This window comes from Orycteropus afer, unplaced genomic scaffold (assembly GCF_000298275.1).
Source record: "Orycteropus afer afer isolate SDZICR_OR568_19922 unplaced genomic scaffold, OryAfe1.0 scaffold00319, whole genome shotgun sequence".
Taxonomy (NCBI): Eukaryota; Metazoa; Chordata; class Mammalia; order Tubulidentata; family Orycteropodidae; genus Orycteropus; species Orycteropus afer.
Window position 1 is genome coordinate 3000133 of NW_006921906.1, and position 17172 is coordinate 3017304.

Consider the following 17172-nt stretch of genomic DNA (forward strand, 5'->3'; position numbering starts at 1 on the left):
CGCCCGTGCTTACCTCACTCCTGGTGACTAAGCACAAGCCCGCCCGTGCTTACCTTGCTCCCGGGGACTAAGCACAAGCCCGCCCGTGCTTACCTAGCTCCCGGAGACTCGGTCCCTCTCGGGAGGGTAACAAGGGAAAGTGTTCAGTGCAGATCTCTCTATATATAACTTGGATATTCCTGGTGATGTTGGGATAGAGATTTAAATTGAAGATTAAAATATGATTCTTCATAAAACTTCTAATCAATATTGTTGTTAGTTGCCATCAAGTTGGCACTGATTCATGGCTACTTTATATATAACAGAATGAAACAATGTCTGGTCCTGTGCTATATTTATGATCACATAAACGTTTATTATTGCAGCTATTGCATCAGTCCATCTCGTTAAAAGAGTTTCCCTCATTTTTGTTAGTTCTCCATTCTACCAAACGTGATATCGTTTTCTAGTGATTGTTCTTTCCTGATGACATGTCCAAAGTAAGACAAAGGAAGTCTTGACTTCCTTGCTTCTAAAGAACATTCTGGTTGTATTTCCTCTCAGGCTAATTTGTTCATTGTTTTAGCAGTACATATTCAGTGTTCTTCACCAGCATCACAGTTCTAATCAATAGTGTATGGCAAATCTTTGTTACATAAATCAGGACAGAATATTTCTTAGACCACATGAAATGTGGATGTGAGTGTACCTTATCAAATTCAAAACAAAATCAAGCAGACTGCCTTTTCTATCTCTACTGCTAGTATACCAAATCAAACCAAACCCACTGCTGTTGAGTCAATTCTGACTCATAGTGTCCCATAGGGCAGAGTAGACTGCCACATAGGGTTTCCAAAGCTGTGTATCCTTATGGAATATACATCTCTCCTGCAGAATGGCTGGTGGTTCGAACCACCAACCTTTTGGTTAACAGCCAAATACGTTACTTGCTATGATCCCAGAGTGCCTACTGGTAATAATATGATGCTCATAAAGTCAAGTAAGTCTGTCTGCCTATATAAATTCAGAAGTTTCAGTTCAGCAATTTTTATTATATTTCTAGTATATATTAGTAAATTTCTAGCCCTTGTAGCACAGTGGTTAAATGCCTGGCTGCTAGCAGAAAAGTTGGTGGTTCTAACCCACCAGTGACTCCATGGGATAAAGGTGTAGCAGTCTGCTTCCAGAATGATTACAGCCTTGGAAACTCTATGGGGCAGTTCTGCCTGTCCTCCTGTCCTACAAGGTTGCTATTTGGAATCAATTTGACATCAGTGTATTTTATATTCTAAGTAGAACTTGACTTAGGCTAATTACAGGCTATAACCATAGATCAAGCTAAGATCTCTTACATATTTATCAGTCTCTTGATTGAGACTAACATTAATTGAGTACTATCTGCTTGGTATTGTATTGGGTATTTCATTAAATAATGGGCATTATCCTGATTTTAATAGGTGGAAAAACTCTGGGTCCAGGAGATTAAATATTTGCCCAAAACCATGGCTGTAAGTAGCCCTCCCAGAATTTGAAAACATGGTTATGCAATCATCTAGTCTATGCCCTGTCAACAATGCCAGGCTGCATAGATAAGGTCACTGGTACCAAGGGTTAATGTGTTCACTTGCTAACCAAAAAGTCAGAAGTGTGAGTCTACCCAGAGGAACTATGGAAGAAAGACCTTCTAAAAAATCAGTCATTGAAAACCCCATGAAGCACAGTTCTACTCTGACACTTGTGGTGTTGTCATGAGTCAGAATCGTGGTGGTGGTACTTAAGGAAGATGTTAACTACTCTCCAGTTGATCTGTGTGTCTGTTTGGTATTGTGCAGACTATCCACTTAATCATAGCCATAAAGCCCAAAATAGAGGTAATAATATAAATTTATCCAATAATCATTTTTAATGTCTTGTCTCCCCTACTTTGGGCATGTTGTCAGAAGGGACCATTCCCTGGAGGAGGATATTGTGCTTGGTAAAGTGGAGGGTCAATGACAAAAGGGGAAGGCCCTCAACAAGATGAATTGATACAGCATCTGCCATGATGGGTTCAGATATAGCAAGATTATGAGACTGCTACAGGAATGGGCAGTATTTCATTCAGTTGTACATAGGGTTGCTATGAGTTGGAACCAACTTGACAGCACCTAACAACAATGTCAATCTATTTAGAATAGTGCTTTTTTTTTCAGTGTAGGGTTGCTATGAGGCAGAATCAACTTGACAATGAGTTTAGTTTTGGAATATTTGGAGATTTTTATAATTACATCAGACCATTTTTACATCATTTTTCTCTTATATTCAGAAGGGGTAGTTCAGTGAGTGTCTTGTCACTGTGTTGATGACTATAAATATGCACATTTATATTAGTATGTTTTGCTCTCTAATTTGGGAAAGTTCCATCAACTGGCTTTAATGCTCTCATCCAAATTATTATGCTCTATTTACTTATATAACAAATGCATTAGGGCACTTTACCTCTGTTTTCTCATTATATAATAAAATTGTGGAAGTAGATGTTCTCTAAGATCCAGCACTATTATGGATGAATGTAATGATGAGTAACTTTCATTTACTGAGAATGATTATTTTTTTTGTGCCAGGAACTATGCTAGGAACTGAAAACCCTTCCCCATGGTGGCAGGCTTTTGCTCAGATGTCACTATCTTACTGAGTACTGTCTTGGGGTACCCTCCACTTTTTCCCCAACACCCCCTGTTCCCTTTCTATGTTTTATTTTTCTCTTATCACTTATAAATATTTCATTTATAGACTTTTATTTGTTGGTTATATGTCTTTCTTCAAAAATAATGTAAGCTCCAGGACAGCAGGGTTTTTTTTTTTTTTTTTTCTCTTTTTGCTTTCATCACTAAAAATTCCCAGTGCTTCAAAAAGTACCTCGCACATGACACAAAACCAAAAACTAGCTGCTGTTAAGTTCATTCCAACTTATGGCAGCCCCATGTGTTACAGAGTAGAACTGAGTTCCATACGGTTTTCTTGGCTGGAATGTTTATGAAAGCAGATTGCCAGGACTTTCTTCCATGTGTCACTGGGTGGGTTTGAACCACCAATCTTGTGGTTAGTAGCTGAGTACAAGCCGTTTGCACTACCCAAGGACCTTGTACTTGGTAATGCTCAATTAATAATTATTGTATAAATAAATGATTTTTTTTTCTGAGAAGTTTTTAGAATCTTTCTAATCATGTTGCTTAAAAAAAATGAAAAAGTTGTCATTGAATCAACTCTGACTCATGCAACTCCAGGTGTGTGACAGTAGACCTGTGCTTCATAGGGTTTTTGATAGAGGATTTTTTGGAAGTAGATTGCCAGGCCTTTCTTTCAAGGTTCCTCTGGATGGACTCCAACCTCCAGCCTTTCAGTTGCAGCTGAGCACAGCTCCCAGGGATTCTAATCTTATTGCTTACATCAACTACAGAAAGATAGACTATCCCTCTTATCCTTGGCCAAGGCCGAGGCCCTGTGGGAATACTTGACTTTCCTTCCCAGACTATCATGCACACATTTTTCTTTAAATTTGGTCTCCCACAGCTTCTTGTAGATAACACATAAAAATATAAACATAAAAACTTTGAGGATTTTTTTAAGTTACATTTTTTTGGAGGGGTGATTTAAGGTATAATGTCTAGAATATTCCTAAATAAATTTTTTGAGGATATTTTTTAAAAGTAAAATGTTTTTTTTTAATCATAGTTTTTTACAGTGTTTATCATTTAATTCTGATATACATTTGTGTATCCATTCTTACTGAATTGCCAACTTGATTTCAGAATCTATAGATTTCATTTGCATCTTTAATGTTGCGGTTTAAGAATGTCATTCCCTTTTTGGCTAACTGCATTTAATTTGAGCCATTGTCATGTAATACTATTTATCAGTGTAGCTTTCAGCAACTATTGTGCAATGTTTAGAAAACATGTATAATTATGATTTCAAAACACATTTACTGACACTGCCAGAAAGAAACTCTACAATCTTAGCCATGCACACTGTGTGGGCTATGACTGTTTATATTTGTTCATATATGTGGCTTCAATGGACAGGAGAGCCAACCAGACTTCTTAACAGTCCTGACAAATGTTAATATGACAAAAGAAACAATAAACAGTTGTATCGTTTTGATTTGTATTTGGAAAAAAAGAGAAAAAAAAAAACCAGAATATGAAGATGTACTCATTTTTCTGGAGCAGTTATTCAGCCAGCCAGGCAGAATGATTTTTCTGATAAATTTGAAGATTTTGAAAGTAGTTTTGGTTTTATATATCAAGGGATTAACGTAAGATTCTAGTCTTATAAACACGGAAAGAGCTAACATGCTGATGGAAGTGAATTTGTAGCAAAATGTTAGTCAGATTAAAGACCCGTACAAAAGGGGATAATGGACAGTGGTGTAAATGAAAACCATATATAAGTTTATCTCACCACTTCTTTGTCAGTTCGTCATAGTGTGGTGGCTCGTGTGTTGCCATGATTCTGGAAGCTATGCCACTGGTATTTCAAATACCAGTAGGGTCTCCCATGCTGGATACATTTCAGCAGATCTTCCACGCTAAGACATTGTAGAAAGGAAGGTCCGGTGATCTATATCCAAATATTAGCCAATGAAAACCTTATGAATCATAAGAGAATCCAACTTAGGTGGATACATCATCAGGAGGGCTCAATTGCTAAAAAAGGACGTCGTGTTTAGTGAAGTAGCAGGCGAGTAAGGGTGAGGGAAACCTTCAATGAGATGGATTGGCATAATAGTTGCACCAATGGACTCAGACATGCTGGAAATTGAGAGGATGACACAGTACTAGGCAATATTTTATTCTATTATATTTAAGGTCACTATGATTTGTTGATGCATTGACAGTTATTTATCTCTATCTAGAAATCCATCATTGTGTATACAAAAAACAATAAAGTATTAATGAAATTCTGCAATAATGCACTTAGGGACTGCTTCAAATCAAAACTTATTCTGATGGTTTGATTTAGAATTTGAACACCTCCTTTGTATGCGTGAGGTTTAAAAAGAAATTATTTCTGTTGGCAGAGATTTTTGATTAATGGAAAAAGGAATAAGCAAAGACTGCTCTGTTTCAGATCCACTTCACCAATTTTCATCGGCTATTTTAGTATATCCTAAGCACGGTGAGCAATATATAATTCATGCTGCCGAGGTGATTACACAGTAACTGGGGGAGATAAGAAGTGACATGCGGCTACAAGGCAATATGTTATAAGTGTCAGAAAAGGGGACATCAAAATTCAATAGAGGTTTAAAGGAAGGAGAAGCCAGATGATTTATGTAAGAGATTTGTTATAGGCCTTAAAAGATAAATTATTGTAGTAAAAAATTGGGATGGCATGGACAAAGGCTTATAATTGGAAGAATATCTATGGTCTGATGAGTAAACTCATGTTTCTCTGATGAGTTTGCATAAACCCCTTGCACATATCTATTGCAGTGTTTATTACTGATATATTAAAGTGGTCTTTCTCCCCAAATAAACCCTGGTGACACACTGGCTAAGTGCTTGGCTGTTAACAGATTGTTGGTTTGAACCCAGCAGTCTGCTTCAGTAAAGATTATAGCCTTGGAAACCTTGTGGGGCAGTTCTATTCTGTGTATAGGGTTGCTGTGAGTTGGAATCGACTTGATCACAACTGATTTGGGTTTTTTAGGGTTATTTATCTCCCACACTACAAAAAAAATAAACCAAACTCAATGCCATCGAGTCGGATTCAACTCATAGCGACCCCTCCTAGGGTTTCTGAGGCAGTATCACTACGGAAGTAGATTGCCAATCTTCCTTCTGAGGAGTGGCTGGTGGTTTTGAACTGCCTGCCTTCTGGGTAGTAGACAAATGCCTTAGGCACTATGCTACCAGAGCTCCTCATCTCCCACACTAGATTGTAGTTTCCTGAAAGACAATTAAAATATCTTATTTGGGCATGCCTAGCATTTAGGGTTTAGTAGATGGTCAAGGAGTGTTCCATGAGCAAATGCTTGAATATAGTGAATTGGTGGTGTGTGATGGTTAAGGTTATGTGTCAACTTGACTGGGCCATGATTGTTAGTGGTTTGGCAGTTATGACATAATTTTGCAATTATTTAATGATGTAATCACTTCCATGATGAGCTCTGTTATGAGCGCCAATCAGTTGAAAGGGAGTTTCTTTGGGGGTGTGGCCTATATCCAATATATGAATGTTCTGGCAGAGCTCTCTAGCTCTTTGTTCACTCTGGATCCTGCATCTGACTTCCAGTTCTTGGAACTTTAGACAGCAGCCTACTGATCTTGGGATTCATTAGCCTCCCCAACCTGTAAGTTAGCAGCCTGCCATCTTACCTGCCAGTCTTGCATCATCAGCCTCCAAAGCCTATGAGTCAGCAACCTGCTGTCTGACCTACTGATCTTGGGTTCTTCAGCCCTGCAATTTTATGAGTCATGAGATGCTTATAGTGTGATCCACAGACTTGGGACTTCCCAGCCTCTACAACTGCATAAGCCATTTTCTTGAGATAAATCAATCAATCAATCTCTCTCTCTCTCTCTCTCTCTCTCTCTCTCTATATATATATATATATGTATATGTATATGTGTGTGTGTATATATATATATATACACACACACACACACATATATAAGCTACACTGGTTTTGCTTCTCTGGAGAACCCAGCCTAAGACAGGAGGAATAACCTAGTTCACTAGAAGTTCTAAATACTGAGCTCAGGATTTGGGGTTTTACTATCATGCAGGGAGTGGAAAGTCATTGGAGATTTTTCTTATGGAAAAAATTTTCTTATGGAAAAATCTCTTTTGGCTGTGAATTACTCAACAAGTGTTGATTGAATGGCCTGGGTGTTACAATGGTGAGATAAATATCCTAGGAAGGTTGACTTCACAGTGATTTATATGATAGATTAGAACTGAGAAAAATTGAAAGGCACAAAACCAATTTATGCAACAGTTATGCAGCTGATTGTTGTTGAGTTGGCCCCAATTCATGTTGACTTTATGTATAACAGAATGAAACACTGTCACACACCAACTTCATGATGGTTGGTATGTTTGAGCCCATTGTTGAAGCTATTGTGTCAATCTATCTCATTGAGGATTTCCCTCATTTTTGCTGACCCTTCATTTTACCAACTGTGGTAGTTATGTTTGTGTATCAATTTGGCTGGACCTGGTTGAGTGGCTGAGCAGCTGGTGGTAGTTATTTCCCATAATGAAACTGGCAATCAACTCTATGGTGGGATCTTCCACAAGCAGCTGAATAGCTGCCTTTGGGATGTGGTCTGCTTTCTGTAATATATAAGGAGAAGCTTTGGCAGTGGTCTCTAGTCTATGGCACGCTTGGACCCTGCATGTAGCCAGGTCAAAGCTCAGAAGCCTACTATGCTTTGCTGACCTTGGGACTTATAATGGACTTAAGGTAATGGCCTGCCGTGTGGTTTGGTAACATTGGGACTGTGCCTTTTTACTTGTCAACCTTGGGCTTGGCAGCCTCAGCAGCCAGCAGCTGTCTGAGTAAAGAAAAACCTCTAGCTCAGTGGGCCAGGAGCAGGAGGCAGAGCTGAAGCCCAAGGCTGAGGAGATTTCAACCAGCCCCTAGAGGCTGGCACTTGAACTTGGACTTATTGTTGTTATTGTTATATGCCATCGAGTCGGACCCGACTCATAGTGACTCATGGTTTCCGAGGCAGTATCACTACAGAAGTAGATCGCCCCATCTTCCTTCCGAGGAGTGGCTGGTGGGTTTGAACCACGAGCCTTCTGGTTAGCAGTCAAGTGCCTTGACTCCTGTTCGTTAAGGCCATCCCATTTGTGGTGTATTTCTGTCAGGGTGGCACCAGGTAACCAGAACACCAACCATGATGTCCTTTTTAGTAGTTGGTCTTTCCTAGGGATGTGTCCAACGTAAGTGAGCCAAAGTTTTGCCATTCTCTCTTCTAAGGAATATTCTGGTTGTATTTCTTCCAGGCTTTGGAACCAGTTCATTACAATTTGATAGATAGCCATTGCACTCCCTCCCTGGAGAATTTCCATTCCTACCCCAGACATCCTGAATCAAAACAACATCCGTAGGTGATTCGTAGCCCAGGTGATTCTTACAGCTTTTATGTATACAAGAATCACCTGAGAATCTTGTTAAAATATAGACTTTGGTTCAGGATATTGTTGTTAGGTGCTGTGGAGTCAGCTCTGACTCATATCAACCCTATGTACAACAGAACGAAACACTGCTCAGTCCTGTTCAGCCTCACAGTCCTTGCTATACCTGAGCCCATCATTGCAGCCACTGTGTCAGTCCATCTCACTTGAGGGCCTTCACCTTTTTCATTGACTCTCCACTTTACAAAGCATGATTTCCTTCTCCAGGGAATGGTCCCTTCTGACAACATGACCAAAGTAGGTCAGACAAAATCTGGCCATTCTTGCTTCCAAAGAGCATTCTGGCTGCACTTCTTCCAGAACAGATTTGTTAGTTCTTCTGGCAGTCCATGATATTTTCAGTATTCTTTGTCAGCATCACACTTCAAAAGCATCAACTCTTCTTCAGTCTTCCGTATTCATTGTCCAGCTCTCATATGCATATGAGGCATTTGAAAATACCATGGCTTGGTTTAGGCACACCTTAATCTTCAAAAAGACGTCTTTGCTCTTCAGCCCTTAAAAGAGGTCTTTTGCAGCAGATTTGCCCAGTGCAATACATTGCTTGATGTCTTGACTGCTGCTTCCTTTGGTGTTGATTGTGGAACCAAGCAACGTGAATTCCTTGACAACTTCAATCTTTTCTCCATTTATTGTGATGCTGCTTATTGGTCTGGTTGTGAACATTTTTGTTTTCTTTATGTTGAGATGTAATCCATACTGCAGACTGTATCTTTAATCTTCATCAGTAAGTGCTTCAAGTCATCCTTACTTTCAGCAAGAAAAGCCTTGTTGTCTGCATATCACAGGTTGTTAATGACTCTTCCTGCAATCCTGATGCCACATTTCTTCTTCACATAGTCCAGCTTCTCCAATTATTTGCTCAGCATGCATATTGAATAGGTATGGTGAAAGAATACAACCCTGACACACTCCCTTCTTGATTTTACACCATGTAGTATCCCCTTGTTTTGTTCGAATGACAGCCTCCTGGTCTATGTACAGGTGCCTCATGAGCACAATGAAGTGTTCTGGAATTCTCATTCTTCTCAATGTTATCCATAATTTGTTAAAATCCACACAAATGAATGCTTTTGCATAGTCAAGAAAACATCTTTTTGGTATTCTTTGTTTTCAGCCAATATCCATCTGACATCAGCAATGATATCCCTTGTTCCACATCCTCTTCTGAATCCAGCTTGCATTTCTGGAAGTTCCCTGTCAATACACTGCTGCAACATTTTTTAATTATCTTCAGCAAGATTTTACTTGCATGTGATATTAATGATATTGTTCAATAATATCCACATTCTGTGGGATCACCTTTCTTTGAAATGGGTATAAATATGGATCTCTTCCAGTCCATTGGTCAGGTAGTTGTCTTCCAAATTTCTTGGTATAGATGAGTGAGTGCCTCCAGCATGGCATCTGTTTGCCGAAACATCTCAATGGGTATTCTATCAGTTCCTGGAGCCTTGTTCTTTGCCACTTTCTTTAGTGCAGCTTCCACTTCTTCCATCAATACTATTGGTTCTTGACTACATATGCCACCTCCTGAAATAGATGAACATCAACCAATTATTTCTGGTACATTGACTCTGTGTATTCCTTCCATCTTCTTTTGATGTTTGCTGCTTCATTCAATATTTTGTCCCTAGAATCTTTAAATAATGCAACTCGAAGCTTGAATTTTTTTTTTTTTTTTTTTTCCAGTTCTTTCAGCTTGAAAAATGCTGAGTGTGTCGTTCCCTTTTGGTTTTCTAACTCCAGGTCTTTGCATATTTCATTATAATAATTGACTTTTTCTTCTTGAGCTGCTCTTTGAAATCTTCTGTTCAGATCTTTTATCTTGTCATTTCTTCATTTGCTTTAGCTACTCTCTGTTCAAGGGCAGGTTTCAGAGTCTCTTCCAACATCCATTTTGGTCTTTTCTTCCTTTCCTTTCTTTTTAATGACTTCTTGCTTTCTTCATGGATGATATTCTTAATGTCATCCCACAATTCATCTGGTGTTCAGTAATTGATGTTTAGTGCATCAAATATATTCTTTAGATGGTCTCTAAATCCAGGAGGGATATAATCAAGGTCATATTTTGGCTCTTGTGGACTTGTTTTCATTGTCTTCAGCTTCAAGTTGAACTTGCATATGAACAGTTGATGGTCTGTCCCAGTCAGCTCCTGGCCTTGTTTTGGCTGAAGATATTGAGCTTCTCCATTGTCTCTTGCCACAGATGTAGTCAGTCTGATTCCTGTGTGCTATATTTGGTGAAGTCTGTGTGTATAGCCACTGTTTGTGTTGAAAAGGGTATTTGCGATGAATAAATCATTGGTCTTGCAAAATTTTATCATGTGATCTCCAACATTATTTCTATCACCAAGGCCATATTTTCCAACTACCAGTGATTCTTCTTTGTTTCCAACTTCTGCATTCCAGTCACCAGTGATAATCAACATGTCTTGATTGCATGTTTGGTCAATTTCAGACTGCAGAAGTTGGTAAAAAAATCTTCAATTTCCTCATCTTTGGCCTTGGTGGTTGGTGTGTAAATTTGAATAATGGTAGTACTAATTGATCTCCCTTGTAGGCATATAAATATTGTCCTATCACTGACAGCATTGTACTTCAGGATAGATCTTAAAGCATTCTTTGTAATGATGAATGTCATTCCTCTTGAAGATGTCATTCCTGGCATAGTAGATCATATGATTGTCTGCTTCTAAATTGCCAAAAAAAAGTTCATTTCAGCTCACTAATGCCTAGGATATTGTCTTTATCCATTCTGTTTTATTTTTGACAACTTCCAATTTTCCTAGATTCATACTTTTTACATTCCATGTTCCAATTATTAATGGATATTTGCAGCTATTTCTTCTTATCTTGAGATATGCCACATCAGCAAATGGAGGTCCTGAAAGCTTTTTTCAATCTACATCATTATGGTCAGCTCTGCTCTAAGGAGGCAGCTCTTCCCCAGTCATATTTTGAGTGCCTTATGACCTGAGGGGCTCATCTTCCAGCACTATATAATACAGTGTATCAGGGCTATTCATAAAGTTTTTCAGTAATATATCAGACAGTGTTTCACTGCTATTCATAAGGTTTTCACTGGCCAATTCTTTGGGAACTGGATGGCCACTTCATTCTTGCAAGTCTGTCTTAGTCTGGAAGCTCTGCTGAAACCTGTCCACCATGGTTGACCCTGCTAGTATTTGAAATACCGGTGGCATGGCCTCCAACCTCACAGCAATATGCAAGTCATCGCAGTATGACAAACTGACAGACGAGTGGTAGTGGTTCAAGATATCTGGAGTGGAAATGCAAATTCTCAGGATGGGAAGTCAAACTGGAATGAACTGCTTCAAAGCCCTGATTTCTTCTAAGATGGATTTGTTCATTCTTTTGGCATTCCACATGGTATATGATGATAGGAGACAGTAAAGGGATTTGGGTGTTGGCAGGGAGAATGAAAGAAGCAGGGACAGATACTGGAGTTATTATGAAGTAAAAATTGGTAGTGGCTGATTTGATACAGAAGAAATGGAAAAGACACAGTTTAGTTTGCTGTTTCCTGATGGTACCTCTGACTTTGTTAGTTCTGCATTTAAAAATACTTTTTAATATAAACTTGTTACTCTACTGTGCAGAGTCTTTTCTAAGACACCAGTAATGGGGTAAAAAGGAGCTCTGGTGGCGTAGTGGATAAGGCATTTGGCTTCTCATCAGAAGGTCAACAGTTCAAACCCACTAGCCACTCTGCAGAAGGAAGATGGGGCAATCTACTTCCAAAGAGAAATACAGCCTCAGAAACCCAAAGGCAGTAGCTATGAGTCAGAACCAACTTCATGGCAGTGAGTTTTGCTTTTTGTTTTTAAATGGGGTATAAAATCCTCATCATTATAACTAAGCAGCTAATTAATGAATTGCCTAGGGTTTGGGATAAGCATGTAGGACAAACAGAACTATTTTTTCAATACATACAGCGAATTTTTAGTTAAATGTGAAATTTTTTCCAAGGAGGTCCAGAATTGAATTATTCTTTTTTATTGTTATTGTTAACCAGAAAATGTTAATGACTTTTATTCTAATGTGAAATTATGTCCAGCAATGTATAGATAAATGTTACTAATGTAAATTTTACTGTTAAAACTTGTGAGAGTATAGGACAGACTTACCATTCATTATGAACTTGAAATGTGAAAACATATGTAGAGACCTCTAGGATAGCATTAACTATATTTTCAGTGGCATATGTAAGACAGAATTTTTAGCTTAATTTTAAAGTAAATTTTCATTGTGTAATGCTCAGTGTATTTCTTCATATAAAATGATTTTTATAATTAAGAAAGAAAACTTTTTTCCATTATATGACAGAAAACTTTAAAAATTAACAAAGATGTTTAGTTAAACTTCAGGTTAAAATACTATCTATTTTATCAGGTTAAAATACTATCAGGTTAAAATGTGCTTTTTGTCTTATTAAAAGTCTTTTTTTTTTTTTAAGAGTTTATATTTTACTTGGGGTTATTTGCATCCTTGTTTTATAAGGCTATGCAAAGCTGATATTCTACTTGGAACCTTTGGAATAATCCACCTCTCTTTTTCTGGGAAACTCATTTCAGATAATCAAGAAATGTAGATGTTTTTACATCAATTTTCAGGAAAGAATTTGAATGGCATTTTAAGCTAATAGTATTTATCATATTTGTGGTTAAATAATACTTGTGTTTAACTCAACTTGAGATTGAAAATCAAAGAATTTTGATGTTCTTTGTGTTTTTTCCTCTGCTTTGCATTCAACATTGCTTTCTGAACAAAGCCATGTTTGTAAAGAATATTAAGTTTTGTTTGGTCTTCCTCTCAACTGAAAGTACTCAATGGACCTTAATATGAGGTTATGCTCCCTGGACTGATTGATATATAAACAGAAGACAGATGCTGTAGAGATGACTCTGATGATAATTCATTTTTCAGCTAGTCATGAAGATATTTTGATTACCGTGTGTTTAAGTAATTACAACACAGTATGCAATGTTAGTCTTGCTGGTAAGGGAACACATGGAAAACAAGTTATGTGTTATTCATGCCCAACAAAGGATGCACTGTGGTGTAATGATTTTAATTCCTAATGCTAGATTAGGACTGAAGGAGTTTAAAATATGTCATAGAGCACAGTGAGTAAATTAAGCCTAGACCATATAAAAAAGGTAACTGCACAGTTTTGAGGCATAAATATTTGTTTTGGAAAGTACTTAGATGTTACGATGTGAAAAGGGCCATTTTTAAATTTAGGTAGCAGTTTGTGTCCAGCTAATTACAAAATGACATGGCTTGATTTTAAGTTTACATGGCTCATAATTATCATGCAGCTTGCTTGCTATGTCATGAATTTAAAGCTGTAATCAGGGAACTGACCATTCAAAAGCATGTTATATCCATGCTGTTCTTAAAGTTTTGCAAAAAACACAAGCAAAATGTTGAGAAAAATAGATAAATCATGTAAATAGGTAGACCGTGTAAATTTTCATTTTTACCAACTAATTACAACTTATGCATTTTATACACTTTATATCATTATGTTTTCAAATAGGATAATTGACCGCTTAGATGGTGTTCGGTTGTTGTGGTCATTGCTGAAAAACCCCCACCCAGACGTGAAGGCCAGTGCAGCATGGGCCCTCTGCCCCTGCATTGAAAATGCTAAGGTAAGGAAAGACTGTAAATTTATGCTAGAATTTCTAATACTATATTGAATAATGTCTCTACCTGTACCAGTTGCTGTTGAGTTGACTCTGACTCATGGCAACCTATGTGTGCAGTGTAGAACCGTATTCCATAGAGTTTTCAAGGCTCTGACCTTTCTGAAGTTGATCACCAGGCTTTTATTCCCAGGTACCTCTGGGTGGATTCAAACTTCTGACCTTTAAGTTAATAGTAAAGTGTTTAACGATTTGTGCCACCCACCCAGCGACTCCCTATAGTTTCCTTATAATGTTTACTAATAACTTGGACTTATTTTGGTGAGAATTACCGTGTAGAAAATAGCACTGAACAACTTTCATGCCAAAGTAATTTCTGAACAATGCCTTTTCCTGTCAGTTTTAAAATGCCAAGTGAAACTAGTCTAAGATGGCAGTGCTTACCATGTTCTACCTGGCTGGTGCAATGGAAACAAGTGCACTGGGGAAATCAAAGCAAAGCAAACTTGATTGTTCATACCTGTTGGGTAATAGAAAATACTGTCTACATTCACCTCCTTCTTACAGAGAGAGACAGCATATTTGAGATGATCGGTTCCATTGCACTTACAGCCTGCAGTAAAAGATCCAAAACCTACTGTCACTAGTTTATTCTAGCTCACAGGAACCATATAGGACAGAATAGAAAAGCCCCATAGGGTTTTCAGAGTTGTAAATCTTTACAAAAGCAGACTGCCACATCTTTCTCCTGAGGAGTGGCTGGTGTGTTTGAATCAATGATCTTTCAGTTAGCAGCTGAGCAGTTAATCATTGCACCAGCAAGGCTTCTTAGAGACATATCACTAATTTCTTAATTACCTTAAAAGTCACATGATTTTGCCAAGTCCTAGTTTTCTTATCTTTCGATAAAAACTTCACTAGAGATTTTTAAAGTTTATTTTTAGTTCTTCATTTGTACATTTTATTATTTTCTTTAAAGATCTTTTTACCCTGTTTCAGTTATTTTTACTTAAAATTTTGCTATAGGTTTGGGATTTCTCTATAAGATCCTTATTGCTGAAGTTTCTTCTTTTTGTTGAATTTCTTTTTTTTTTTTAATTTTTATGGTGATTTGGGTAAGTTTACAGAGCAAATTCGTCTTCCATACAGCAGTTCACATACACTTTGTTTCATGACATTGACTGTAATTTCCCATAATGCAACAGCTCTCTTTCCACTTCCTCCCTATAGTTACCTCTTCCTGTGTCCTTCCCTCTCATATACTCCTGCCCCCTGAGCTATCTTCCTGTGTGTACACAGCCCTTCTATTCTCCCTTGATCTCTACAAGAGGTGTATTTACCTAATGTAAATGTTCAACTTATATGTCTGTCTTTTGTTTGGCTGAAAGCCACAGGAGTGGGTTCAATTCCAGACCTGAAGGGCAGCTAGGGACCATAGTCTCAGGGGTTCCACCAGATTCTATCAGACAAGCAAACCTGGTCCATTTTTTTTGTATGATGTATGATGTTGAGTTTTGTTCCACTTTGTTCTCCCACTCTATCTAGGATTTCCTACATAGATCCCCCTATGAGTGGTTGACAGTGGTAGCCAGGCACCATCTAGTTCTTCTGGTCTCATAGTCTTATATGCTGAGGATTGCATGGTATACCAGTCCCTTGGACTAATTGTTTCCCTGCCTCTTCGGTTGTCTTCATTCTTCTTTGCTCTGGACGAGGAGAGACCCATTGTTGCATCTAGATGGCTGCTTGCAAGCTTTTAAGATCCCAGTTGCTACTAGCCAAAGTAGGATGTGGAACGATGTTTTTGTGTAGTATGTTATGCCACTTGAGCTTGATATCCCCTGTGACCATGGTCCCGAGCCCACAAGTCCAGCTTCTCACTCCCTCTGGGTAGCTGGCTATGGCCAAGAAGTGGATACATCCTTGTCCTTTGTCAGCTCTACTATATACCTGGGAATTATTATAGAACATACAAATACACTTGTACAAACATTTTCTGCCAACCTCATACATGGTCATGGGCACACTCCACCCTGCATAGATATACCTAATTGTTCAGCCTATCCACCCATCTGTCCACCTGTATATCAACGTTTGCCTCCACTGACAACACAATACTGTATATGCAAAAGGGTTCATCTTTGTTGTCTATACTTTCATGCACCTATCTCTGTCTTCCTCTTCCTCAGTGCCACCATGTTGATCACTCACATTAGGTAGCCCTTCCCTTCACCCAAATCAGTACTTGTCTCTACCTATCTAGCAGTGTTCCCTCCCCTCCCCTCCCACCCCTGCTAACCAACAAAGAAAATTTCCTTCCATATATAAACCTTTCCTTGACTTTTTACAATGACAGACTAATATAATATTTGTCCTTCTGTGATTGATTTATTTCACTCAGCATAATGTCCTCCAAATTCATCCACATTATGCAGTGTTTTTCAGATTCTTTGTTATTCTTTGGGTTTGCACAGTATTCCATTATGGGGATGTACCATAGTTTGGTTATCCGTTGGTCTGTTGATGGGCACTTAGGATGTTTTCATTTTTTACTATTGTAAATGGTACTGTGATGAACATGGGTATGCATATATCTGTTCTTGTCCTGGCTCTCACTTCTTTAGGATATATACTTAGTAATGAAATAGCTGGGTCAAATAGCATTTCTAATTCCATCTTTTTAAGATATCGCCATATTGCTTTCCACAGTGGTTGTATCATTTTACAGTCTCACCAGCCATGTGTGAGAACCCCAGTCTCCACACATCTTCACCAGCATTTGTTGTTTTCTGTCTTGTTGAACTTTGGTACTAATGCTGGGGCAAGTTAGTATCTCATTGTTGTTTTGATTTGCATCTCTCTAATGGCTAATGTTTGTTGGCTGCCTAAATATCCTCTTTGGTGAAGTGTCTATTCATGTGTTCTGCCCATTTTTAAATTGGATTATTTGTCTTTTTGTTGTTGAAGTGTTGGAGTTTTCTATAAATTTTAGAGAGAAGTCTCTTGTCAGATATGTCATTGCCAAATATTTTTTTTCCCAATCTGTAGGTTGTCTTTTGACTCCTTTGGAGAAGTCTTTGGAAGCTCATAAAAATTTAATTTTTAGAAGGTCCCATTTATCTAGTTTATCATCTGCTGTTTGTGCATTTTGGGTTATGCTTGGTAGTCTATTTGTGCCATATATCAGGACTTCTAAATTTGCCCCTGTTTTTTCCTTGGGGAACTTAGTTTTAGGTTTCACATTTAAGTCTTTGATCCATCTGGAGTTTGTTTTTGTGTATGGTGTGAGGTACAGATCTTGTTTCATTTTTCTGCAAATGGATAT

At 38.1% G+C, this 17172-nt stretch overlaps 1 protein-coding gene across 1 annotated transcript in view; it reads left to right on the plus strand.

The window, feature by feature from the left end:
• Positions 1-17172, plus strand: part of ODAD2 (outer dynein arm docking complex subunit 2) — a 329580-nt gene that overhangs the window by 162579 nt on the left and 149829 nt on the right. Inside the window, exon 16 of the mRNA XM_007951926.2 lies at positions 13739-13853. Coding sequence (XP_007950117.1) covers positions 13739-13853 — 115 coding nt within the window. The remainder of the gene's footprint in view (positions 1-13738; positions 13854-17172) is intronic.